General features: G+C 45.4%; 1 protein-coding gene across 3 annotated transcripts; it reads left to right on the forward strand.

Annotated features, from left to right (window-relative positions):
- Nucleotides 1–2,993: 2,993 nt before the first annotated feature.
- CLSPN (claspin) lies at nucleotides 2,994–18,539 on the forward strand. 3 transcript variants are annotated; one of them, XM_048052686.2, is made up of 25 exons: nucleotides 2,994–3,145; nucleotides 3,837–3,960; nucleotides 4,529–4,986; nucleotides 5,585–5,749; nucleotides 6,093–6,161; nucleotides 6,394–6,466; nucleotides 7,031–7,139; nucleotides 7,619–8,160; nucleotides 9,068–9,259; nucleotides 10,154–10,341; nucleotides 10,927–11,129; nucleotides 11,267–11,331; nucleotides 11,760–11,965; nucleotides 12,435–12,595; nucleotides 12,691–12,917; nucleotides 13,072–13,186; nucleotides 13,578–13,656; nucleotides 13,978–14,072; nucleotides 14,718–14,882; nucleotides 14,973–15,094; nucleotides 15,295–15,422; nucleotides 15,941–16,046; nucleotides 16,560–16,642; nucleotides 16,858–17,019; nucleotides 17,221–18,539. In XM_048052686.2, the coding sequence occupies exons 1-25, from the start codon at nucleotides 3,116–3,118 to the stop codon at nucleotides 17,332–17,334; spliced, it is 3,981 nt and encodes a 1,326-aa protein (XP_047908643.2). In that variant the 5' UTR covers nucleotides 2,994–3,115; the 3' UTR covers nucleotides 17,335–18,539. The 3 variants fall into 3 exon arrangements, with proteins under 3 accessions (XP_047908643.2, XP_047908644.2, XP_047908645.2); XM_048052687.2 differs by having other exon boundaries at nucleotides 13,075–13,186; XM_048052688.2 differs by having other exon boundaries at nucleotides 11,763–11,965.
- The last annotated feature ends 9,124 nt before the right edge of the window (nucleotides 18,540–27,663 follow it).

Here is a 27,663-nt window from a genome sequence, read left to right on the forward strand (position 1 = left end):
CATGAGCCGCTGGAATCATAAGGCGGTGCCAAATCAACCTGTCACACCCCCAAAAACAGCCACCGTCAGCCCCCGTGAGCTTCTGGAAACCTGAGATGGTGCCAAAACAACCTGTTACATCCCCAAAAACAGCCGCTGTCAGCCGCCGTGTGCCACTGGAAACCCAAACGCCTCAGAGCTGGAGCCAGGACCTGAGGGATGCTGTGAGGGAGGAAAGCCCCACTGATGGGTGCAGCTCGCTCGTCACGGCTTCGTTAGGACTGACGGCCACCCGGCAGCTCGCAGTTGGTGTGGGGATCAGGAACAGCACTCAGATATCACTTGGGGTGCCTGGAAGGTGCCCTGATAGGGAACAGGACAGTGCCACCAGGATTTGGGGTGTCAGGCTCCTGGGACACGTGCCAGGATGACCCCGTACCTCACTGTGGCCTGGCCACCTCGCTTCGCCTTGCTCTCATGATGAGCTGCCCCGGCACACATCCCTCTCCTCTCTCAACAATTCTCAGCTGGCTCACAAGAAGGTCAGAAGTCAAAACATTCGATAAATAATAAATGCCGAGTCCATCATATTTGCTTTTTTTTTCCATCTGCAGGGTTGCTATTTTCCAAGACCTCTCCTACAAGTCGAAGCATCAGAAACCTATTTTAAAACATAATGAAGTCTGATATTCTCGTAAAAGTGTCTTACATCAGTTAATAAATACTTAAGGGAAACACTAGTATTACAAGACCAGTCACAAAACTACCATGATGTATGGCAATGTTTCCATGCTATTATTCAGCATATCTAAGTATAAAAATATAGAGAACATATACATAGGACTACACAAATAGTACTTTAAAAAGATGAAGAGACAATCTCTGCCTCAAGAAATCCACAATACCAAGGCTTGGTCCTGCAAGATACTGAGTATGGCTACTCAAGACGATACTTCATGCATTAGAAATTCAAAAAAGCCAGCAAGCAATTAACCTGATAAATATTACAAACACGCTGAGGCATCCTGACTGCAAAGTAGCCAGAACCTTATTTCTGTCTTATTCCACCCTTATATTGAAAACACCTACATGTTTCCAGTGGTGAGGCCGAATCTGGTTATGACAGAAAAAGTTCCGATAGCTTTAGTTCTGAAGACGTTTTTAAATATCTCCCTTTAGAAGGTGTGGAAGGAATATATTATTTAGTCAAAAATAGACTCACAAACGGCCTTTCACAAATACGAATCTTATAAAATGGTACCTTATCCAGTGCTTAAATAAAACACACCACACTTTAGTTTATAGACTCTCCTTAATGGCAAATGTTTACCAAGAGTTACCAATTCTGTACGGCTGCCTTTCTGCACCAGGTGTGAGCAACAGAGCTCTGAATCAGAGGAACCAGAAGTAACCTAACATAGCAGGTAGCTAATTTTTCTTTTTTTTTTTTTTTTTCAGTTACAAATGGAGTTACCTGCTTTACGTTTGTGAATAAATAATAGTATGAAATACCAGTGCATTTTGTCTAAGCGTGTTCTATTTTTATGAACCTGTGGACTGAGCAACTAAAAACCCCTTTTCAGATCCAAGTATTTCACCTCTTTTACATGAAATTAAAACTCTCAAAAAGCTAGCGATAACAGCTTTGTGCTAAAATCCAAATTCTATGGTACAGCACTTTCCCCATGCGACTTTTTTCTTACAAGGTCTCAAAACCATAACAGAGCAATGGGATTACTGTCTTGAGTAAGTACAATGAACTGCTCAGTAATATTTTTTACTGACAGTCTACCTAGAAAGATCCTCACGTTCTAGGAATTTACTGTGTAATGTGACCACCCTTAATTTGCATTGTCAGCTACCACTTACAAAACAGTATCAGGAAGCAAAGGCCTGCCCAGCCCAGCTAGTGCTTCTTTACCAAAGAACAGTGTTTTTCAGAAATAGTGTTTTGCAGAAAAAGGACAGACTGCCTTAAATACTAGCCAAGTATTTTTGTTGACATTTGCACAACATTCTAAAAAATCCAAGGTTTTGTTTATTCACAAATGTATTTACTTTTTATTTGTATATTTTTTAAGCAGGTAGCTTTGACTTAAGTTGGGCCTTATTTTTCCTGTTTTTCTCTGACTCTTCTCTACCTAGTAGTCTGATAGTATCTTAATCATATCGATCAATGGTATTTTTGTAGTGCCAGCGTCTGTGTCTCATGACTAACTCCTGTTCCAAGAAACCAGCCCTGTATTGTGATGTTTGCAGTAAGTTTCATGGACATTTGCTTTTCTCACTTCCTCCGTTCCAAGATTTGTTGGGTATATGGGAACCATCATAGTAGATTAGCCCATCTGTTCCGCATCCCCCTCAGAACTGTGACTGGTACCAAACAATTCAGAATTCATTTATTTATTTTATTTATTTATTTAATTTTATTTTTTTTTCTGGGCTTTGCCTTTAGGGACAGACAGCAAATGTTTGATTTTAGTTTGATTTGGAAGAAAAAAAAATTATGTTCTACCAAGCTGACTGAGAACTGGAATCCAAACTCTGAATATCTTTAATATCAATATTTGAATATCTCAGGGCACAGCCCCTAACGCTTCTCCTGGTGCCTGCTGCCCTGCCTCCAGCAGGAAGCTGCAAACCTCTCGAAATTGCCGTTTCTGGGGAAGGAAGGAAGGCCGATAGGCATCTGGCGGCCACCTAAACCAGATCAAAACGGTCTTAAACCAGATCAAACCGCTCGGCGCCTTTCTATGGCTTCCCAGGGCTCTGGGGAGGCTTCCCGAGCATGGGGGCCCAGCTCACGGCCGGCCCCGGGCCCTCCCGTGGGGAAATGACGGCGGGCACAGCGTGAGGTGAGGGGGGCGTAAGGTCGGGGGGCGCCCCCGGCCGGGCCGCACCGCCCTCCCCTCAGGCAGCGCCCGCCCCGCCCTCCCCGGCCGGGCCCCGCCGCGCGGCCGTTGGTTGGTCAAGTGCTCGCGAAGGGGCGGGACGACTCGGAGAAAATCCCCCAATAAAACGCCGGGAGGGGAGGGGCCTCTAGGGAGGTGCTGAATTGTGATTGGTTGCATCCCGCGGTGGGCGGAGCTAGAGCAGCGCGCGAAGACTCGAAGCGGTTTCCTACGCGGCCCGGGCCATGGCGGAGGCGGCGGCGGCCCCCGCTGAGGTGAGTCTCGCCGCTCCGCGCCGCCGGCTGGGGGCGGACACGGGGCTCCTGCGGGCGCGGCGCGGCGGAGGGCTGGGAAGGGCGGCAAGCGAAGTGGCGGCGGCTCCCCGTTGGCTCCCGGTGACATCGCGCTCACCTCCCTCCTTCCCTCCCTTGTTGGCGGAAACTACACTTCCCAGCACGCCCTGCGGCGGCGTCTCCCCGCACTTCCGTCTCGCCGCCCGCGGGGCGTGCTGGGAAGCTTGAGCTCGGCTTATCCCTGCGGGTGTACGCGGGGAGGGGCGGGGCCGCGGGGCGTGCTGGGAGGGCGGCAGCGAGCTGGGGCGGGCGCGGTGCATGCCGGGAGCGCGCGGGCCGGGGCCGTCGGGGGCGGCCCCGTGAGAGGGGCGAAGTCGTCGGTGCTCGGCGCCCGATGTGACTGTGGGACTCCCCCAGCACGGGCTTTTTTTATTTTTTCCTACGTGCGAGCTCAGCTTAAGCATGTTTAAATACTAATAAAGCTTGCTGTGGTGTGTTCTTTCTTCATAAAGTGTCAATTAAGCGTGCAAATATCACGGTGTGCGTGTGTGGGGGGGGGATCCTGCGCAGGGGCTGGGCGAGGCCTTGGGGCGAAGTCGGGCTCCGTCAGGCGCCGCAGCGCGGGGGGCGCTTGCGGTGTTACGGAACGGGGCCTGGTGCTTTGTGCTTGCAGCTCGAAGGTCCCGGTTCAGGCGTGCAGAAGAGCCCTGACAGCGACTCGGACAGCGGGCAGGGCAGCTGCGAGACGGCCTCGCCACGGCTCCTCCCCGCCGGGCCAGCGGATCTCGGTGACAGAGGTCTGTGAGGTGTCGGGAGCTGGGCCTGCGGGCTGTCATCTAAAAGAGTCCTTTTTTTTTACAAATAAATATGTGGGAAGTTGAGATTGGTTGACCTCTATGAATCCAAAATGCCCTCTTTTGTGGCTTAAAATACAGGCAGAAAGCTCAAAATCCCCCCCCCCCAAAAAAAAAGTTTTTGAGGTACAGAAAGTGCAGTGGTAAATCAGATGTGTTTTATTTGCTTATTTCTTTTCTTTTTATGATTTTCTTAATCTACCAAATCAATAGTTTGCTTAATCTATGCATTTACTTACTGTAGTTTCATTATTATTTCAACTCACTAATATATCAGTGAAAGATTTTCTGTTCTGCCTTTTCTTTGACAAAGACTTGGAACCTATAACATCAATTTGGATTGATTATCTGTTACACTATAGGGAGAAGTGGATTTTGAAAACTTGATTTCACACTGATTAGCTGTAGTTGTTGACATCTGTGAAATTTAACAGGCTGCTTGTTAATGAACTCGTGAAGTTTACCTTTCCATAACATGCATCACTTCTTGTCTTTTAATATAATCTGTCAGATTCGGAGGAAGAGATTTTTGTGAGTAAAAAAGCAAAAAGCAAGAAGGTGCTTCAGGACAGTGAAAGTGAAGATGGAGAAGATGGTGGCTCTCCTGTGCAGAATGACGCTCTGGGCGGAGACATAGAAAGTGGAGAGGAAAAAGAGAACATTCTTGTCCAGAAGAACAAAAAATGTCGTCGGATTCGCCAGTTTCTGCTGGATAGCGATGACAGTGACACTGGAGACCATTTGCAGATCGAAAACCTTGAAACAAGCAGAAGGGCTGTCTTGCCTGAGAAGGAGTTGGAAGAGGAGAGACCACTGAAATCTGGGAAAAAATACAGAAAACATGAAAACAATTTTGAAGAAGAGATGATTAAAAAAAATGTAGTAAGATCTAGAAGAAAGGAGAAGGAGAGGGAGAGAAGAATTGCGTCCATCAAACAGCTGAAAAAAGAAAAGAAGCCTAGAGCAGAGGTATTTGTTTTTGGCAGAAATTCTCAGACACTTTCTCCACTAAGTTAAATTTATAACTTTGTTTGATTATTTTCTTTCAATGCTTCAGCATCACTTGTGTCCACATTACTACAGGGGCTACAGTATAGAATCCACAAGGATCTGTTGTACACCCTGCAAATCTACCAGTTTCACTTGCAAAGTACAAACCCTAATGCCTGATGACTTCACATTAGTGCACGTGAAGCCAGGCAGGAAATCTCTGAGTTTTGTTTCTAGCTCATCGTGGGCTTGTTCTGTGCACAAAGTGCTTTGTTTCATATTTCTGCTTTTTGCTACACTGCCACGCTAGTTTCTGGTGAAAACTTTGGGCTACTTTCAAATTTGAATTCTTCTCTGAATAAACGGCTGCTTGTGAGGCTGTGTATTGTTGCTATTTATAAAATACATATTCCAAGTGTAAATTTATTCTGTCTGAGCCATTATGTTAAAGCTGACATATACCTATTCTAATTTCTTCCATCAAGATCTTTTGACAGTAATCTTAAATTCACTTCAAAGAAATGAAGAGGATCTTCTGAAACAAGTTGCATAAATAGTTTATTTTTATGGCACACAGGTGGATGGCGGTGAGACATATCCTTTTAATGACAGTGGCTGTCTTCTTGATGACAAAGAACTTTTCGATAATGGCTTAGAAGAGGAAAATGCTTCGCTCCCAGAGGATGAAGAGTCAATAGAATCCATACGGGCAGCAGTGAAGGACAAAATAAAAAAATATAAGGTATTAGTGGGAAGTGTTCTATGTGAGCATGCATTAAACTATTTGACAAGTCTACTGTTCTGACAGAGGGTAAAACAGTCCTCTGCTTTTTGTTCTTAGAGATGGAGGAATGTTGTTCTTGAAAGCTGTAAAGATAATGCTACAGTAGAAGCTTTGCAAATCTAGCCTAAGTATTAGAGAGGATTTTTGTTGGTTTGTGAGAATACTCCAGATCCTGTTTTGATGGTTTAGCTGACCAGCTCTAATTCTGTACAATTATTTTGACTCTTGACTTGATTGCCCTTTCTAGTACCTGTAGTCAAATGTCTAGTCAAATAAATGAATCTCGTATTGGTTTTCCAAGGGTGAAGGCTACAAACATGTATCTGATGCTGAGAATGAGGATCCTATATCAAAAGAACCAAAAAGGAAGGTGAAGTATTCTTCTATTGTTTGTTATAGTGTATAATTAAAAAGCCCGTTTTTTTGAATTATCTTGTCTTTTCAACATTGCCCTATGTTTTTGTTGGTTTGCTGCTTTCATTGTCAGCTGGCTGCTTTATGCTGGCTTCTTTTTACTTGAAGGAGGGGGGAAGCTATTTAGAAAGTACAGAGTCCCATATTTTGCTTTCTGACTTCAGAGGCCTTTCTTCTCTTTCGTTAAGGAGCGGAAAGCAGCAAGGTTAAGTAAAGAAGCCATTAAACAGCTACATAGTGAGACCCAACGCCTTATTAGAGGTAAAACTTTCTTTTTATATGTAGATGGATATAAACTAGTAAGAAATTTGGGGGAGAAACTGAACGAATTTTGTATGAAAAGCTAGATCCTTCTCTTGCCTAGGATGAATTACTTAGGGTTGAAGGGTACAAGACCATTTTTAATCAAGCACTTGTTTAAAGGTATCTTTGTTACAAAGGGGTGGAAAATCCTCCTGCAACATGGTATCTTCTTTATCCTGTAAACTTCCCCTTAGTGAGTTGTGCGAAGTTCATGGAATACTTGGAATGTTTGATATCCATGCAATAAAATTGAAACCAGTTGTGCCATTCTGAAATTAACATCACAGTTCATTTCCTCCTGAATCCACGGACATGTTACAAACTTGGTCTTCAAGATTTGCTGTTAAAGTGCTTCCCAGACAGCAGTGTTTGTTGTATTTGAGTTTTAACTGTGCACTTTCTGCCTGGTCAAATGTCTTTGCTGCAAAATACTTGCTATTTCCATTCTTTGAATTTCAGAAATGAGAAGTAAATGTCTTAGATGACTTTTTAAAATTTTCTTCCACTTTGTTTCTTTGGTAGAATCATCTGTGTCTCTCCCATACCACGTGCCTGAGGCCAAAAGCATTCATGAATTCTTCAAGCGTCGACCTCGACCAATGTGTGAAGGAAATGCCATGGCATTGCTGAAGTAAGGACTTAAACCTTCCTTGTGTATTTTCATAAACGTTGAGGATATCCCAGCTTTGCTTTTTGGGATAGCCAGACTTTGTAGTAGGCGTGCTATAGGACCTGTATCATGTGCACACACCTGCTTTGCGTGCAGCCACATAATGTTTCCAGGTTAATTTTAACTGTTGCTTTTGACTGGAAAGTCCTAATGAGAAACTACTACTTTTTCTTAAACTGTTTTAATACCACAGATGCCTTGAAATTTAAGGCATGTCACTGTTAAGAGGTGGCAATATTGCAGTTTTGACACTGTCATGCTGTTGGGGTAGTCAGGACCTAGTAGCAACCCCAGATGAAGTAATATGCCCTTTTGTCCTTTGCCTCTTCCTACACGTTAATGAGAAGAATTAGAAAATTATTTCTTTCTGTCCTTGTTCACAGCCTCTTCTCCCCTCTCAGAATAGGCACAGATTATTTAATTTTTTCTGCCTTCATTAGGTCCACTAAATACCAGCTCACCCTGAATGAAGAACCTGCAGGCACTAAGACCTTAAGTGCAGATTGCAAAGATGGGCAAATAAGAGGTGGTCAATCAGCAACTAATGGACCAGAAACAAGCCTTGGCAGAGAGATTGCTGTGAACAAACCTCTCCCTGATGCAGGGGAGAACTTGACAGAAGACTGTACTGAAAAACACCGAGAGAATGATGATGATTCTCGTACTGTTACGACTGTAACAACCGTGAGTAATGCAGAAGAACAACAGCACTCTAACTTCCTAAGCACTGACAGCAGTGAACAAAAAGAGAATGAAATTCCTCTAGCGGTTGGAGGCAATGCCCTTGAGCAAAGACAAGAAACAGCACCGGGCCTAGAAAGCAATCAACAAGTGGGGCCTGGATTGGTGGCACAACCTGAAAAAGTGAGGAGGTCCAAACTGGATAAACTTCGTGAACTGGGAATAGACTTGACCATCAAGCCAAGGATCTGCTCTGACAGTGAATCCTTCATAAACCTCGATGAATCCGATTCAAATAAAGGTATAATTGTTAGTGTTGAAATCCTGTCAGATCTACCCAAATCACCAGAGTAAAACTGAATTTGATTGGAAAACCTTTGAGAAACAGTAATATTCAAAAGCTTGAGGGAATGCTTAGTCCTAACTACTTAAGGTTGAGCGACTTCAGTTCCGTTCTGCTGTAGTGAGTTATGCTTGTACTTAAAGCACATGGGAGCACTTTTTCAAAGTGATTCAAAACCAGGCATGCAGTAGTTATCCAGAAACAAAACTGCCTTGTGTTTCGTAGTGCTTACAACTGATTTTGCTAGAAGGCAAGGCTTGATAGTGAGGAGAAATTTACTTCTGCAGCCATAATGTTTTGAATGTCCTTTAGGTACTGGAATTTGAATGTTTATTCATCAATATTGAATAGTTCACCTTGTTTCTAGGAGGGATTGCAAATGATTAGGCAATTTTACAATTCCATTAAATCTATTTGTATTAGGAGATACAAATAGGGTGTCTGAATTGGATGCTGCTTCCATGCATGCAGAAAACTGACCTCTGCCATGAAACAGTGACTTATTTGTCATCCATCAGTCTGATTTAAAAAAAAAAAAAAAAAAAAGTTAACAAATTTAGAGATGTGTCTGGAAGGGTAGAGTGGAAGTGAATTAAGATCTTGTGGATAAATCATAGTCAATGGTAAGGTCATTTAATATTAACTGACATCCATCAATTACAAGTTACAGCAAAAATATTCTGTAACGATGTGTTATTAGTCAAGTGGAATTGTTTTACAAATATAAAAGTGTTAAAGGTTTAGAGTTTTTAATTAATTTCCTTAAAAAAATCTCAAGGCCTAATCTAGATACAAATGTAGTGCTTGATGATTTTAAATACTGTCAAGTTGATTTAATTTGCATTTAATTAATTTGTATTTCAAGAATTAGAAGCCTTGAAAGCACGTTTCTTGAAGCACACTCTTCAAACATCAAAACCCAAAGTTGAACGGACCATAAACATCAACATTATTCGTAAGGAGACGACATCTGAAGGGAAAGAGGAGCTAAAAGCAGACGTGGTGCCGGCAGTGTTAGTTTCAGAGAGCGTGGATGAAACAGTGCACACAAAGCCAGGTTGGTCTGGGAGAAGTAATGATGCTTGATCTGGAAATTGCTTTTTTTTTTTTCTTTTTCCTTTTTTTCCTCTCCTGTTTCCCTGGCTCCTAGTGCTGCCCCATGAAATACAGATGAATGAATCTTTATTTGCAAAATTAATTTGTTTATATTTTCCTAATGGATATCCCTGTTTTAAGAAAAAAATCTTGATTAGACCTCATAAATAGCACTAGCCAGTGTAGATCAGGTTGTCACAGGTAGATTTTTGTTAGTGGTTCTATGGATTTCTCCCTATCCTTACCAAAATTTTATATGAAATATTTATTCGCATTATTATTTTCCACCAGCCCCTCGAAATGTAACTCTCAGACTCAGTGTGAAGAACTATTCTTATTTGGTAGATCTCTCATGCTTCCTTAATTCTATACAGCATTTCCTACTAAAAATGTATAGATTTGCAAGCAAGAATATATGTGGAACGTGACTCTCACATGGTATCCCTTAAAAGAAATAGATCATTTGGCTGATCCTGTGGGCATGCATTATTTTTAGCTGCTCTTAATTATTTCATGTGCTGTAGCACATCTGCCCGTGGCAACTGGAAGCTGTTGCTCCCAAAAGACCCAGTGGAAAGACAGAGCCTATTCTTATGCAGAGGGCTGTGCCCGTGGCACTTATGGATAATGAGGAATCTTGATAATTCATGAGATTGTGTCGCTTCTCGAAATTGAACTCATTGAAACTAACTCCCTAGCTCTTCCAGCTGGCAGATCAATTCATAAAGACACTTAAAAACATTTTTTTATTCCCTTTTTATGTGTGTAACTGCATTAGATTGGATACTTGAAGGCAATGAAGTTAAGGATTCTTTGTAGTACATCTGAATATACTAATTTATTCATTTTTGTCCAGGTGAAAAGCTACAAGTGCTGAAGGCTAAACTCCAGGAGGCCATGAAGCTCCGCAGGATTGAGGAACGCCAAAAGCGGCAAGCATTGTTTAAACTGGATAACGAGGACATGCTGGAAGAAGAAGAGGAGGAGGAGGAAGAGATGACAGATGAGTCTGAGTCTGAAGAAGAAGAAGAAGGCAATCATGAGGTTTGCATGCGACATTTTACATAACTCACTCAGCTTCTCAATTCTGCTGCCTTTCCACAATCAAATTAAACATCTGTACACTATTAATATTGGGAAATTGCCAGTAATTCTTAAAAATTTAAAAAATGAGAGAATTTAATTTTTTAATTCAGTTTAAAACTGAATATATTAGTATTTTCTTTTTTTTTTTGCCTAAACAGCATTAAAAACAGATATAAGTATATAAAAGATTCTTGTGCCACCTATATAAAGTGTCACCAGGGAACTATATATAAAATAGCTCCTTGGCTCATTCCTACCAGGGGACAATTTCTGTGTATGCATACCTAATTGATATCACCTTCCTGATCTAGTATGGACTTTGCTGCAACTTTTTGTTCTTTAAAAAGGGTCAGAACAACATGGCTGTTTAAAGCACCTCTATACCAGTTGTCCTAGAGTAAAATAGGGACATGGAAGAACCGACAATGTAATTCAGTTTTGTCCTCCATATGTTAAAATATTTTCTCATAAAAGCACACAAAGAAGGTGACAGATCAAAGCAATGGTCAGCGTATATCTGATGTATTTGTGGATGCTCTTTAGACTCTGGAATATTTGCTTGATGAGGCAGAGGAAGACGATGATGATTCAGAAGAGAAACATGTTGAAGACGGTGATAAAGAAACTGACAAAGAATCAATCGATGGAGAAAAGGTGGAGCAATCAGTGCACTGTGCTTCTGTTCCTAAACCACCTTCAACGGAGTCTACATTGATGCTTTTTAAGGACAGCTCCTCCAAAATGGGGTAAATAAACAAAACTTTAAAAATGGTGGCTGAGAAATTTTAAATTTAAGATACATGGTGGATATTTTTGATACATATTTTTTATTTTTGTAATTAGTTATCATCTATAGTAGCAAATACCTTTTATTTAATTGCAGATACTCTCTTCCTGAAGAGAAACTTGAAAATGAAGAAGTTGCAGACAAGGGATCTACCAAATTAGGTAAAGTAGAACTGCTATTGAAGCTAGCAGTTGTTTTTTTTTTTTTTTTTTTCATGTGGCATGTGTAGAAGTTTCTATTCAGGTTTGGTATTTGATAGTTTAGTTATTTCATCACCTGTATATTTAAACATTATGACTATGAAAGTTATGACTCCTGAAAATTTAGGAGATCTTGAAAAAGCTAGAGGAAAATCAAGTTCAAAATTATACTGGGGAAGAATATAGAAACAAATCAATAATGTGTTGCACTTTTAAAACTGAATTTCCTGAATCCTTTAGGGAAAAAAAAAATCTAACACAAGTGCAAAATGATGAATTTTTAGCAAGGTGCCTATGTTGCAAAATAGCATCCTGAGATTTTACTGGATTACAAAAAAAAAAAAAAAAAGAAAATAAGCATTATATTTAAGTATTTCCCTTCTTTTCAGAAGATGATGATTCCTTTTCTCTACCAACGCCGGCAAAAGAGAATAGCCATAACAGCAGCTTTGAGTTGATTGGCTCAATGATTCCATCGTATCAGCCCTGTAACAAGCAGATGTCGCGCGGAGGGAACTTCTTGTCTGCAGCAGGAGGTTTCAGGTCACCTTCCCCAGGCTTTTTCAAAACAAGCTTTATCAGCTCTGCTTCCAAGGTAAGGTTCCTGTCATACATTAACACGATGGATAGTGAATAAATGTATCTTATGACTGTCACGTATATCAAAAAATAACACCGGATGAAGACGTTGAGTCAAGTGCTTTTATATGAGTAAGACTTTGGAAAAGCAAACTGTTCCTGGAGCTTAAAATGTCTCGACATTGGAATGGATAAGAATGTTATTATAAAAACTTCTAAAACATCAAAGAAGAGATGCTATAATCTGGTTTTGATTTCTAAACTATGCATGTTGTCATATTTTTAAGTGTGCTCACATGGACTGCACAACATTTGACATCAGTGAACTCCGTGATTTATCAGAGCGATGTGGAAATACTTTAACTTTTTTTAGCCTGCATGGTCTTTATCCTTTAAAACAGATTAAATATTTTATCCAATTCTCACTTTTGATTTCGAAGATTGCAGAGTAAATAACTTGTATATTTTTACCTTTCTTTGCATAGAGCTCAGGGAAGATGTCTGAACCCTCTCTTCCCATAGAAGACTCCCAGGACCTGTATAATGCCTCTCCTGAACCCAAAAGTTTATTTCCAGGGGCTGGAGAGTCACAGTTTCAATTTTCTCTGGAAGATGACACTCAAAGCCAGCTGCTTGATGCAGATGGGTAAGTTACAGGTGTAAAGAATGACATTTTGTGTCCTTTAACAGAAGTGGGACATACAGAACAGCAAGGTTTTCTAATTATGGACTTTGTTTCAGGTTCTTGAATGTGGGACAACACAGGAATAAATACCAGTCCTCAAAGCATCAGCTCACTCTAGCTAGTATGGATGAGAACGCAATGGATGCAAACATGGATGAATTATTGGACTTGTGTTCTGGACAGTTCAGCAGTCAAGCTGAGCATGTGCCAAATACCAGCAGCAACAAAAAGCAGCCCATGGAAGAACTGCTCAATCTCTGCTCAGGAAAATTTGTGTCTCAGAGTATGTCCTGAATTCTACTCCCAGCTTTGGTGACTTGATTTATAAGCTTTACACTAACATATGTTTTAGTTCTGGTCACCAATGCAGCATGTGGAATGTTCTAAGAGTTAAGACATATCTGTCTAGTAAGTTGTCATCTTATTACTTTTTGTAGCAGGTTCTCCAACATGGGCTTCATCAGCATCTTCCAAGGCAGAAAAGGACAGTGACATAGAAGATCCGATGGCAGAAGCATTAGCGCTTTGTTCAGGCTCTTTTCCCACAGACAGGTTAGCATTATTCTTCAGAAACGTACAAAAGTTTATGGTGGTAGTCATCTCATTTCACTAGGGATATGTTTTCTTGTTCGACATCAATTCAAAATGGTGCAGTCAAAAATGTGGTCTGTTCTGGAGGCGAAGGAGAGGAACATAGCAAGTTGTTCAGTGATTGCTCTTTAAATCAGCAGCACGTGCTGTTTTCCACAGCTACTGTGAAGCGAAATTCATCTTTTGTCAGCTGCATGACATTCAGGTGCTGGCTCTTTGAACAGTTCTAGATTATTCTCTCTAGAACCTGAGATCACCAGAAATGATGGCTGAAATCTTGCCTTGAATTGTGGAAAGACATTGCTAGGTGTCAAATAAGAATGTGTATTTCTTTCATTCAATTTTTCCATAGGGAGGAGGAGGATGAGGAGCAAGAAGAACTTGGTGATTTTCAGCTTTTAACAGATGACAACGCCTTTGATAGTGAAGAGGTATGAACTGGTAAAGCAAAATGCTAGTGAATTCTGACCATGAGAATTCAATTTATCTACTTAATTTTTTTAATGTATCTATCAATGCAAGGTATGTTTCTTCTAAAATGAGTACTGAAACGTTTTTGAGAGCAATTTAGATTATTTAAAATGTCGATATAATATTGTGATATATTGGATAAAGTGTCTTAGCATACTAAATCCTTCTAAAAATCTTTGGTGTTTTAGTCTGTTTATTAACTGAGGGACAGAAGAAGCTGTCATTACAAAGCAAACCACTTTCAGAAATTCCTTCTTTTCTGAAAACTTTCTCTTTGACAGGATGAAAAAAGCAGAGACAGTGATGCTGAAGAAGCAGAAATAAGTGATGAAGAAGAACAACTGCTGAGACATAGACAGGGCTTGAAAAAAAAACTGTAAGTGTTAGTGTGTGTGTGTATTTTATATCTTAATTGCCAGAAAGATTAGAACATAATAGCACTAGAAATTTAGTCTATGGTTATTTCTTCCCCAGCACTACTAGCTCAGATGCTGTTAGTATCAAGATGTTTATGTGACTGTGTTGTTGGCTCTGGTTATTGTTTTTTGCTTTGGTGCTGTCATACTGCACGAGTTAAATACGTTGCTGGTTGGTTAGAGAGGATTACAGATGGAAATCAAAAGGCCAGGATGAAAGCAATGCGGCATTTTTAATTAATTAATTATTTTTTTAACCAAATGGGGGGTACAGGGGTATTGCTGTCATTCTTCGTGTGTTAAGGTCTTTATTTGCCCTAGTAGGGAAGACATCTGGTTGGCAGTTATCATTGTCATCACATTTGCCAGGCAAGTGACGAGGAATCTGGTGGATGGCAGACATTTGGGGTTGTTATGTGTTGGCAGGCTGTATACGCAAATGTGCAAGAATGCAAGTCTTAGCCCTTTTGAAAACTAAAGATGAGTCGTCACTTCTTTTGCAGAATATTTGCTAATCTTACATCAAAAGATAGACCTTGTTTTCAGGAGACTAATGTGGTGGTCATTGGTCTACCAAACTAAACTCTTCTAATGTTCTTTGATAGAAAACTGCAGGATTTCATGGAAGATGAAGCAGAGCTGTCAGGGAGTGACGTGGGAAGTGAGGATGAATACGATGGCGAAGAGCTGGATGAATATGAAGAAGAGATTATTGATGAGGAACTCCCAAGTGAAGCGGAATTGGGAAATCAAGTACAGAAATTACACATGTCAGTGACAGTATCAGTGTATATTTGTGTGAGGTCATGGCTCTCAGGTATTACCTGGACTAAGCCTTTCCCTTTCTCTTGTGTTAATAGGAAGGTAGTGCTTGATGATGACAAGCGTCAGTTACGCATGTACCAAGAGAGGTACCTCATCGATGGTGACCTGCACAGCGATGGCCCTGGCAGAATGAGGAAATTCAGATGGAAAAACATAGGTGCCTTTTAGATCCGTTTGTAGTAGATGGGGGATGAAAGATTGGAGAGATGATGTATGTATTTAGAAAATAGGATTCACTCTTTCAGAAGAAAACAAAGTCTTCCAGAAATGTTTTTATATTATTTTTTATTTTGTACTAGTCTGTATATGCCTCCTTTTAATTTTGATAGCTAACTATTTTTTTTCCTCTCTGTCTAGATGATGCTTCACAGGTTGACTTGTTTCAGAGGGATTCAGATAACGATGATGAAAATGAACAGTTTGATGAAACCGAAGTGAAATGGAGGAAAGAGCGATTTGAACGAGAACAGTGGCTTCGTGAGCAGGTATCAGTTAGCTTCTAGAAAGGCATCTTGTTCAGTTCTTCTCTGTACCATTGCTAGATGCAAAATTGCTAGTTCCTCAAGCTAAAGTCTGGAAAAAATAACATTCATAGATGATCTTTGTTTGCCATTGTGAATTGTGTTCTTTCTCTTCCACAAGTATTGTACAGAGAAAAACTAATTCAGAAGGGAGAGGAAAAACAACTTTGTTCTCAAACAAGTCAGCTTCAAAATCAGAATAGTTTTTCTTATGCTGGGAGCACAACTGACTTAATATCGAATCTTGTAAAACTTGGGGTTTTGTCAGCTGAATGCGGTATTAGAAGCTTGTTGCCCCTCAATAGATTGAGGATTATAAAATATCTAAGAAATTGCAATAAACTTTTATGATACAAAGTAAATAGAAATGAATATATATATTTACATAATGGAAGGACTTGGTCTACATAAATTACTGAGCAAAGTGTTCATCCTTAATATTTTGTAAAACTGAAAAAGCTTGTATCTTCTCTCTGCTACAGAAGGAAAAAAATAAAGAGCAGGAAGAGGAGGAGGAAGACATCGGTGAAGACAGCCAGTTCATGAAACTAGCAAAAAAAGTAACTGCTAAGTCCCTACAGAAGAAAGGTAGGCTTTCTGTTTTCAGTGCCTTAAGTTTGGTAAATGCGTGTATATAATTAATAAAATAGTGTGTTACTTCTTGAAAATAGTTGCTCTAGAGTGGAAATAAATTCCTCTACATCTTTGTTTAGTCTTTTGTTCTTCATTTGCTTGCCTTTAAGTTGTGGAGAAGTAGACTTTAAGTGACGTGCTGCCTAGCAATTTCTCCAAATATCTTAAGGAAAGATAAGGACTTAAGGAAAAGCTGCATAAGGTAGTGAAAATAAATTTAGGTTTTCCCTGATTGTAGTAGAAGCACGACTCCAAGTGTGCAAAGCTATTTCTAAAACAATTTTTCCCTTATAAACTATAGTACTAATTGCCGGAACAGCATCAGTTGTACAGCTCATAGTATAATCTAATGCAGATTTTTATTTGTCTGCAGTATTTACTGTCTATTTTCAATTCTGAGATGCTCAGTTTGATATAAAGTTACATTTTTCCAAACTAAACTGACATTCTATTATTTGTCTCTGCTAGCAAGCCCAGCTGCAGTGGTACAAGACACAAAACTGTTACCCAGGAACCCGTTTGAAACACTCAGACCTGCCAGTGACATCCAGGTAAAGGTTCTGCCATTTCAAAACTGCTTCTGTAGAACACCTCCAAGTCAGCTGGCCCTAGATTCTGGCCGTGTCTGATTTGTATGACAGTGATGAAATACTGTTAGCAAGTACGAGTTTGGTGGGGAGTAGTCTTTTCTATTAAGAGTAACCTACTAAAACAGCACTCTTTTTTTTGTGTGAGTGTTTTAATGCAGCGTTTCTTTGTTCTTCAGATAAAAAATGGGTCTCTCTTGAACAGACCTAAAGCTGTCCTTCAGAAGCTAGCAGCAATGTCAGATCTTAATCCAAATATGCCTCGAAATTCAAGGAATTTTGTCTTTCACACGCTTTCCCCAGACAAGAATGAAGAAGCAAAGGAGAAATCAAAACATCAGGTAAAGATTTGTGTGGGAATATGCTGCCAATTTTGTAGGTTAGTTAAACATACAGACACCAAACATTGCCAAGTAGTTAAGAGCATTGCTGTTTTAAATACTCTATGGCTTCCCGTTGTACGGGTATATGATCTCACACCAAAAAACTTCTGTTTAAACTTGGAAAGTTTGTGTGTTCTAATTTCACTTCTTCCTCTGCAGGTGAAGAAAAGAGGTCCTACTGCGGTAATAACATCTCTGGCCAAATGTCCCAGGATTGACAGCACAGAGGACACAAGTCAAAGTCGAAGCATATTCCAGTTCTTGGAGAGCTGAAATTTTTTGTTTAGGGCCAGAATTTATTTCTCATCTCTGTCAGTTGCAGTTTGATTTGCAAATCTCTGCCAGCAATCATCAGGAAGCTAAAGGAATTGCTGTACGCTGTCCTTCCTGCTCCAGCTTTCTTCTCAAGTTCCAGTAATTTCCAAGCAATGGTCTAGTTTATTCCCCTTGTTTTACTTAGTGCTCCATGATGAGAGTACAAAGACCGTGCTTGCTTTGGAATGCTAACTTTTGTCTCTCCCAAGCATTAAGGAAATTTACACTACCGTCTGCCATGCTCATAGAATCTCACGTGTTTCAATGGTATCAGTTCCATCTGAAAACACCATTCATGTGATAAATACAACTCAGAAATGCTGTGGTCAGCTTAAAGCACAGATGAAAGATGTATTCCTGCAGGTTTAGGTAAGAGGAAAGCAGTATTAACTATGGCAGGATGTTTGTTGTTTACACTTGCAGTACTAAGGTAGCTGTGGCTCCCTTCAGTGTCTTCTTTAATGGTAAGCATTTATTAGCTTCAGAACTTCAGAAGCTCTAATGTACATTTGTAATATATGTTTTTAAAAAGTCCACAGTCTTTTATAAGGCAGTATGATAAGGATTTCTTTCCCTTTTTCTTTTTTGTTTTTAAAATTTGTATTCATACACATGCACATGAATGTGTGAGTGGGGAGGGAAGAATGTGAGTAACAGATACGGGAGAGGAAGAGGATGTGTGCGGGTTGCTTTTTTTGTTTGGTTTGCCCAAGTGAAAACTCTAGTAAATTATCTACCCCTTGTTTTCATCCAAGCTGTGCTTATCCATGACAAATCATCTACTTCTGAACAGCGAGAAATGGAAGGCCTTCTGTAGAATGAGGAAACTAGATAATAATCATTATTCACAGCTATTGTAAATAGTGTGAAAGAAACTTGAGACCCAATATACACTATTTCTGACCTTTCTGATTACATGCTGAATGTGTTTAAAATAGACACTGTTACGGTAGTGCAATTAAACATCTAAGACTTGATGTCATGTATTTAGGCTGCCCACTCTGTCAGAGAAGAATTGTGAACTGTAAATTTTGTAACACTGTAAGCATATGCCTGGATGCCTGGTGTGCTACATGTAAAATATTTTACTGTATATTATGTTTATAAAGAATTATGGTACCAGTTGGAGTGCAATTTTACAATAAAACATGGTTTTAATTTTGGAGGCAGTTGGAATTAATTTACAGGATTTCACTCAGTTGTGTGTGTTGTTTTTTTTTTTTAATGTTCATCTATCTGCTTCCCTCTGTGCTTTTGTAGCCCTGACTGCTCCCTTCACCAGGAGCAGCTGCATTAATACTGGAATACAACACAACAACCCCCTGCCGTTTATTGGAGTGTAAATTCTCAAGTCTTCTACTTGGTTTCAATTCGTATAAAGTTCTTGGTCCTAAGAATACATTTCTTTCTACTGCTTCAGTAGTTCTGGTTTTTAGTTCCTAGACAAAACTTGCTTTATCGTTGGCTTGAGGCATGCTTGCTGCTGCTCATTACTGGGTTTGAAGTGGTAGGCTAGATGTGACATCTCAATCCAGCCTCTTAGAATACTTTTTCTTCAAATATTTCAACATCCTTACTTTACTTTGTGTGTAGAGAAGGATGGAGTTCATTCCACTTGGCCACACTGCTCCTGGCTATGCAGATGCAGTAACTTGGCTTCTGTAATCCTCTGTGTGAGCCTCGCTGGCTGCTTTAAATTTACAAAGAAAGCTGTTTGTTCACAGCTGTGATGGCAGCATTTCACTCTGCTGGGACTGAGCAGAGCGTGCTAAAGGCGAGATAAATGCACATAAGGACCAGAGCTGTGCAGTCCCTCAAACAGGCAAAAAGTGAAGAACTGAAAACAGGGTTGAAAGGGCTGCACAAGCATTTTGCTGAAGAAAAGAACAAAAACAGGTGCATGTGAATGGAATAAGTTGCTGTAACAGTGCACGCATCCCTGGAAGCTTTTGCAAACTATAATAGTTGGACATACCAAGCCTGTTTCAGGTCATTCTAGCAATTCTTATATCTGGATTTTAGGGATGGGGTTTGAAAAAGTTTTTAGGGAAGAGAAGGGAGGAAGAAAGGTCTTTTCTCAGATGTCCTTTAAAGATCAGCATGAATGAAAGATTTCCTAATATGCAGTTAATTCTCTTTGTTCGCACTGGTTTCTAGGTTGTACTAATTCAGCAGCTTTACTGGACAGAAACATTAAAAGCTGCAAAATTCGGCACCTTTTATTAACTCTGCCGATATGCCTGCCACTAGAGAGCAGCAAGAGAATGCTCTTCCACTAACCCATGGGGAAGGAAATATGATTAAAGCTTAAACCATACTCTGACTCAAAGGGAAATTGTTACACTTTTCTGTGCTTTACAGCATTGCACAGAATTAAATTAGCCTCTTCCCTAATTAGACCTATAATTGCTACGTTTTTGCATCAGAAGGCAGTAGCTTGGAGAGCCGAGTTGAGGAGGAACACCTTCAGAGGGCTGGCTGTGCCACAGGGGTCTTACCAGCCTCTCCTCGGCGTGTGGCAGCCACGAAGCTGGCATTTGGTTTTTCCTCCCCTCAGAAAAAAAGCTGAGAGCCAGCCAAAAGCTGCTTTGCTTGTTCCTGAGCTCAGCTCCTAAGCAGAAAAATCCGACGGGGCCTGAAGAGCTTACACGCTGGAACGCGTTGAATGGGAAGGTTTTGGCAATTGCTGTTCGGAGCAAACATTCCCCCCACAAAAGCCTTTCAGGAGTTCAGGGTTTGTTAAATCCTGCTGTTAACTGCTGCAAGACACTCAAAAAATGCCTCGTGCAGGAATTATCTTCCATGCAGTGTGTTTGGAGGAGGCAGGGATAGGAGGAAGACCTAGCAGTGCTCTCACCCGTCCTCGCGCCCTCACCCTGTGTCCAGCCTTCCCTGGGCTGGCCTCCACCGCCCGTCTGGCACGTTCGCTCAGCCTCGGCTTCTCATTTTCAAGTATCGATTCAGCTCACCCCTCCTGGCACTGACACGCTGCGGTTGTGCTAACGTGGAGAGAAAAACTCCCCCTCTTGCTGCTGGAAGCGCCGGGAGCTGTCCCGGCCTGGCCAGCCCGGTGGCGATGGGGACGTGACCGATGGGGACATGGCCGATGGTCAGCGCGAGGAGGTGCGGGTGGGAATGAATCCTGCCTGCAGCCCCAGGGCACGGCAGCGATGTGTCCGACACTTGGCTCCTGACTTTTCCCATCTAATCGTCCCTTGGGCTAATTCCCAGCGGTTTTTGCTCAGAGCTGGGGTTTGTGGAGTCTGGTTTTGTCGATGCATGAGATGCAAGGCCTCTTAGAGCCAGTGCCTTGGTAGGACAGAGGATTTTCATCCTAGTTAAGCAGCTGCAATAACTGCACACCTCCATGCCTCAGTTTCCCTTACCCACAAAAGGACGGGAGGAATAAAACCTTCGGGATTTGGCCTGCCCCTAAGCTGCACTTTGGAGCCTCGAGGAATGGAGTGCTGCTAAGTACCGGTATCGCCCGCTGAGTTTGCAGGGGAACGAGCTGCTAGGAACCTAAATGACAGCAAAGAAATTAAAAAAGAACTTATAATCAGGGGAAGGAACGGTCTTCGGTCTGTGTTAAAGGTTAACATTGCAGACACGTTTATAATCATAGCTTTCACCACCGCGCAGCTCCTCGGGGGCTCGAGGCAGTCACTGAATTATGTTTTCTTTGCCTTTTTTTTTTCTTTTTGCCAAGAGACTGAAAGGGAGAGAGGAAAAAAACTATTTGTTTGTCTTGTCTAATTTAATTTATGTTATTTATCAAACAGACAGGTTATTTGGGAAACCAGATGGACCCAGGCTAAAATCATCTGTATTTCCAACATGTGAAAAATTATGTCAGAGTGGACACGTGAAAAGAAGCGTGCTGCATGTTTTGTGGGTGCTTATCACACGAGCTTCCGAACCTCGTCTGTCCCGGGTCTGTAATCAGTTGTCCCAGACCCAATACGAGGGTTAAAGGACAAAAAGAGCCCCGGGCACCCACACGAGTGTGGATGGGGACAGGGCCTTCTCAAACACCCGTGTCACAATTATTTTCCCCCGCTGACTTTCAGCCCTCCCATTAGCTGCCTCGTGGGCCCTTTCTCCAGGAGGGGTGAATGGAGCGCAGTTTTGGGCCCAGGAAAACGGTTTTAGTGTGTTCTTGGTTTTGGGAGGGGGCAGGCGATGAGTGCAGCATCTCTTTTCCTTCAGGGTCCTCACTGGTAGGAAACACAGAAAATAGAGCAGCAGACATAGAAGGGGGGCAGCAATGGCCACAGTCTGACTGAAACTGAGGAGATCATTTAAGAAATTAGGGAGTGCGATGTATGAACAGAATAAAAGAAAGCAAGACTCTTCTGTTACTAACAAACTAGTGCTTTCCTCGGTAAGAAGAAAAACACAGAGCAGGAAAAACCACCTGCAGGACCGATAATTCACAGGTGCGGGCCGGGGAGCGCAGGCCGACCCGAGCACACCTCTGGTGCCCGTGCTCAATTAGTGGGCCGCAATCAGCTGGAGCCCTTCCTGAAGCAAATTACTTAAAAAGCAGGGGGTGAAAAGTGGGGCTGGGGCAATGGAGAGGTGAGGAGTGAGGGAGCTGTTGGTTGGTGCAGGGTTCCCAAATTATTTCTTGGTCATGGACCTGAGCACCCAGTGGGCCCAGCCCATGGGCTCCGGGCCCTGCAGAGCCCCAGGGAGCTCTCAGGGTGTGCAGGGGCTGCCGGGGAAACAGCCTGGGGACCTGTGGCGGGGCTGGGTTTATTGGGCAAAACTTTTGTTCTACATTAACTATTAGTTGTTAATACTAATTATAACACTGCACGTGCTCTGTGTGAACAGATGTTGGGTCCCAGCGGGCTGTTATTTTCTCTTGTATCATCCAGAAGCCCAATTTATGGCTAACTCCAGCTATGCTTCTCCAGACAGCAGAGGCCTGAACCAGCAGTAATTAAAGAAAATGACATAAAAGATTGCCCTGCATGGGAGAGGGGCGAGGAGCAAGTCTCACCGCTTCGCAAGAGATTAATTTTATTTTTAGCTAATATTTTTTTCCCTGCTCCTCAAGGCTGTTTTCATGCAACATGCTCTGTGCTGCTTCCCCTACAGTGCCCCATTGATTTTCAATATTTGATGATGTTCGTGCACGCGGTGATGAAGGATGGGTATCGGAGAGGCTTGTCCCCCTCGGAGGGTGATACGTGCGCCCTTCACCTGTGTCCTCGCAGCACCTGAGGAGACGCTGGGGAGCTCCTAGGACCACCAGGCACCTCTCAGGCTGTAATTTATGGGGAGACCATCGGAGGGGAAATGTGCCTGGTGTCCCATGAGCAGCCCCTGCTTCTCTCCTCGGCCTCGCCGTGTCCCTGCCATGGGCACTGCTTCCCCTGTGCAGCGTCTTTCCCCGGTGCCTCATTTCCAGCCCCCACGGTCAGTGGAGACTGATTTCTGTGCAGGAAGTGTAATTAATGGCTGAGGCGCTAACACCACCTCCCCGGCTGCTCAGGATATTAATAGGTGGTATTTCCACATTCCTATTTTACATCAAGCCTGAAGGGGGGCTTTGAAAACCCCCGACCTTCCACAATTAAACACCAGATCAGAAAAACGGCTTTTCCTTCCTTCCTTCGCTTCTGCCTCCCAGCCCAGCGAGGTGGGGCGATCCCCAGGTAGGGACAGGAGTGGATTTTTCCTCATTTTTCAGTGCAGCGGAGAGGCACGCTGTGGATGAGATGTCACCAATTCCCCCGGGGTTCCTCCCGCTTTGCAGGGCAGGAGGGGTGGGCAGCGGGAACCCGGCCCCAGTGCTGTGCCCTGCTGGTGCCAGCTGCTCAGAGCAGACTTTGTACTTTAATGTCAGCACCAACCCAGCACCCCAGGATCTACATCCTTGTCTTGGTGGCTCAGGAAGTGAGCCCTGGCACCTCGTCTCAGCGAGGAAAAGCTCCCGGGGCAAGGCAGCAGCGGGGCAGGGACAGGATCCTGCACATGGGGACGTGGTCCCAGCCCTAAACTGCAGTGGGATATAGGTGCACACATCTCAGGAGGCTTCTGCTGCAGTCTGTGGGCTGATTCCCGAGGTGCCGATGCAGGACACGTGTCTGTGCCCCAACCACAGCCAGCATCTCATGCAGGACGCGCACCCTGGGTCAGTGAGACGGGAAGCCGAGTCCCCAGCCACGCCAGACAAAGGCAATGCAAAACCAAAATCAACCGATGCAAAGGAGATGATAATTAAAGCAACAGGCAATTATGTCTGACATGTGTTCCCCATTTTGCATGACGTGAGGGCAATGCTCTCAACATGAAGCTCTGAGCAAGGCTTCCGGGGGATGATATCACAGATGGATCTGGCCTTATTTTGGTAGCCTTTGCTCCACCTCCCCATTTGCTGAGCGCGTGTGATCCTCGGAGCCGACATGACATGAGCCTGAAAGTATGATAACACACCCGAAGGTGTCGTTCCTCGCTGCGGGGCGGCTGAGGAGCCCTGGGAACAGCTCGCCGTGGCCGCCCGTCCACCTCCCCGCTGCTGGAAAGGGAGAAGAGGAGGTGAAAAGCTTCAGTGGGGTCAGCGCCATCGGCCAAGACCCCAAACATCTGCAGAGAGCAAAAGCAGGGCTGGAGGAACTGGGGTAGAAGCCCACCAGTGAGCACTGAGGCCTTAAAAGCTATTGACTGGGAACTGGAGATGCCAAACCCAACCTCGGTGTGAGCCATTTGTGGTGCTGGTGATCACTGTAGTCCAGCAAGACCTCAGGAACCCATGGGGCAGCGAAGAAGGACCCAGCGGCACGGCTGCGGGTGCTGCTCGGATCCCAGGGCCCCGCCATGCCGAGCACACCACTCTGACCGTGGCACCAAGCTGCCCCCCGCTGCTGATCGCAGTTTCACACCCGGAGGCTTTGTGGTGCTGCTAACGAGGGCGCGGGGCTGATTGCTGCCAGCCACCCCGGCCCCACAGCCCCCGGCTCTGGGGTCGAGGCCGGCAGAGCCCCGTGCATCCCGCGAGGGGAGCGGCCCCGCTCCCAACATCTGCTTGGCGTTTGTTTGTCTTTCCTTCCCATTCATACCCTTCCTCCCCCCCCCCCCCCGCTCCCTCTTTTATCCTTCCATCTGCACGGGCCTAAAAATAGGGCCGCAGCCCGACTTTATCTGCTCCTCGTAAGCTGTGGGATGGGGACTTCAATCAAATCCCATTTGTGGCCCGGCTTTTTCCCAGGCTGGACCAGTAAGGCAGGGACCCAATCCTGTCTCAGGGCGAAGCTGCTGTCGCTTCCCCAGCGGCAGGGGGACGATGCTGAGCGGGTGGGGGCCACGCTGGGGTCCCCATGGACCCCCAAAACCCCAGGCTGCGGCAGTCGGACCCATCCCAGGGGGGCTGGGGCTGCAGGAGCCTTTCCCCATCTCTCTGAGCACAACCCTGGCACTGCCCCACAAAACCTTGTTGGCTGTGGTGGGGATGCCCACATCTGCCCCCCTGCAGCCCCCCCCCCGCTGCGCCCCGGCTTTGCCCAGCTCCATCCCCTCCTTCCAGACCTTTTGCTTTGGTTCTGCTTTGAGTTTTCTCCCCCCTCTCCCCATTCCCTCCCCGCTCTCCTTCTCCATGAAAGGCTCCTCTTGTTCGGCAGCAGGGAGGGTGTGAGCCCCGTGCCCTGTGCCCCTGCCTTGTGACTGCCGGCCGGCACCCTCTGGGGGTGCAGGGACCCCCCCTGGGACCACGCGCCCGCCCCAGTGGTGGTACCAGGCACAAACGTGGTGGGTTGAGCGCTGGGTGCCACCCGAAATGTCCCTGCAGCCCCTCCGTGGGAGCCCAGACCCCGCTCCTGGCCTGGCTGTGAGCCGAGGCCAGCCATGGCACCAGGCGTCGGGGTGCGAAAAGCACGGGGAAAGGAGTGGAGGGGAATTTAAGGGAAAAAAAAATAAACCCGACAGAGCTTCTCATCTGTGCCAGGACACCGCAGCACAGCCTGCCTTCCTCTGTGCCGCTGCCCAAGTGCCTCGTCCGGGAAGGCGCAGGATGCGACCCCGCAGCGGGCGAAGCTGCTGCCGGGGTGGCGCAGAGCGGGGCAGGGCGGTGGGGCAGCCGCAGCCCCCCAGGGGAAACGGGCAACCCAAAAGGGCCGTTCCCCGTCGTCATCCTGCTCCTGGGTGCCAGGAGGGCACCGGCTGTGACCTGGCTCTGCTGAGGGGTACTTGTGTGGCAGGGAAGAGCAGAGGGGCCCCCCTCAGCTTGTGCACCCCCAGCAAGGGAATGGAGCTGCAGGGACCCCCCCCAAGCACCATGGTAGAGCTGCAGCAGGGCCCAGTTCTGCCCCATGGGCTGTGCTGGGGGGCACAGGGGGTGCTGTGGGACTGGGGGGGCATTCAGGGTGCCCTGGGGGTCCCTGTTCCTCCCGCTCCCCAACCTAGGCACCGAGCAGGGACGGTGCTGCCTTGGCACTTCCCCATGCCCCCCCCCCGCCCCTTCCCCGAGCAGCTATGAATAAATCATTGTTTTATTAAAGGGAAGCAGCTGCTTTTTTTCTTCCCACCCCTCCTCTTTTTTTTTTTTTTTTTGGACACTCCATCCATATCCACGCAACCCCCTTGGCACATGCTCGAACGCCAAAAGCCCCATTGAGGGCCTCTGGAGCATAGCAATTGATACACAGAGCTCCCCAAATCCTATTCAGGGCCGGCTTTTCTGCACGAGCAGCCTCTAAACAGCTAATTCACTGCTCTTTTTGTCGCCGGGGTTAAGTGGTTAAGTGTGTGCGGATCCCATAAAAGGCCTTAACTCCATGAAAAGCTATATTTACATTGTAATCACCAAAGAACTGTTTAGGCGGTCAATGGCGGGGGGATCGACGGGGGCAGCGAGCGGCGGCGTGCCCCCCACTCTCCCCCTGGTCCCCCCGGAGCAGGACTTTGTGGGATTACGTCCCCGCGCCAGCTGCCGGGGGGCCGGGGGCTGCGGGGCCGAGCTGCTTTGTCTTGGTGCAGGGCTGGGGACAGCCCTGGAGCCGGATCCGGCCGCGGCACCCATCCTGGCACTGGTTTTGCCACTGGTGGCCCAGGCCCACCATGGGGATGGCCCCCCGGGGGGGCCGATCCTACAAAGGTTCATGGCCAGAAGTGGGGAATGGGGGTGTCCCCTGTCCTGCTGCCGCCCCGCACAGCGTTACATGAAGGGGCTGAGCGCCCATCGCCCCGTCATTAACGCGCCTCCCGTCTTCGTCAGGCAGAGCCTCCCCGGTACCTCTGTGCGAAGCGCGGGCTGAAGTTGCACCACTTCAACGAGATTAATTGAGCACAGAGAGCGGCACAAGCTGAATTAATTCGCCGAAAGCGAGGAGGGGGCTTCCCTTTGCACCGGGAGCGACTCCCACGTAATCAATTAGACGATGCTCCAACTGATATCCCCACTGGGGAACGCGCCTGCGCTCCCCACGCGGGTGTGAGTGGTCAGAACGAGCCCGCGTTAGGAGCAAAGGCAGCAGAAATCGCCTCCATCCCCCCCTTTGAACCCCCGTGAGGTTTGCCCAGGAGGGAGCAGGGGCTGATGCCGCATCTTGTGCATGACGTGGGGGTGGCCCGGGGCTGGGACCTTCCCCTGGTCCCCCAGCAGAGCCGTGCGGGACGCGATCGCCACCGGCGCGTGCTCCATCCACCCCGCCGCGCTCGTCTTGTCCGCTCCTGGGAACGGAAATTAAAATGGCTTTGCAGTTATCAATTACACCCGGCTGCTTTTTCTGGTGCCGAGTGTGAGCTGGGTGATACGGTGAGTTCGAAAGTGTTTAACTGCACCCTCCGGCCGTACAGAGATGGTAATTACAAGCCCGAACACCGTGGTTAAACAGGGAAGGCGATTTCCCTTTTGGGCAATGCTCTCCCACCCCACGGACCGAGCTCTCTTCTCCAGGGCAGTCTGAGCACCAATTTTCCCCCAGTGTGGGCTGGGAAGTGAGAGTCCCCCAGGCGCTTCCCTGTGACAGCTCTTCCCATCGTGTCCTTGCCCTGGGGACGGGGACAGTTTCCCCATCCCTGCTCTCACCACGAGCCACGGAGGCGCAGCAGCGATCGAGAACCCTCCGGGTGCTGGAGCGGAGCAGCACCGAGGGCCCCAGGGGCCAACCTGCTGCGGGGCCAGGAGCCCCTGGGCAGCTCCTTCCCCCTGCCCGCCGCGGCGCTGCTCGCCTCTGCCTCGCTCCCAGGGCTGACGGGGGTCCCGTGGGCGGCTGGGACCCCTGAGGCTCCGCGCCAGCCCAGCACCGCCGGGCGGTTTGTGTCGCTGCGGGGTTTTGTTTT

Source organism: Anser cygnoides, chromosome 24 (assembly GCF_040182565.1).
Source record: "Anser cygnoides isolate HZ-2024a breed goose chromosome 24, Taihu_goose_T2T_genome, whole genome shotgun sequence".
NCBI classification, from domain to species: Eukaryota; Metazoa; Chordata; class Aves; order Anseriformes; family Anatidae; genus Anser; species Anser cygnoides.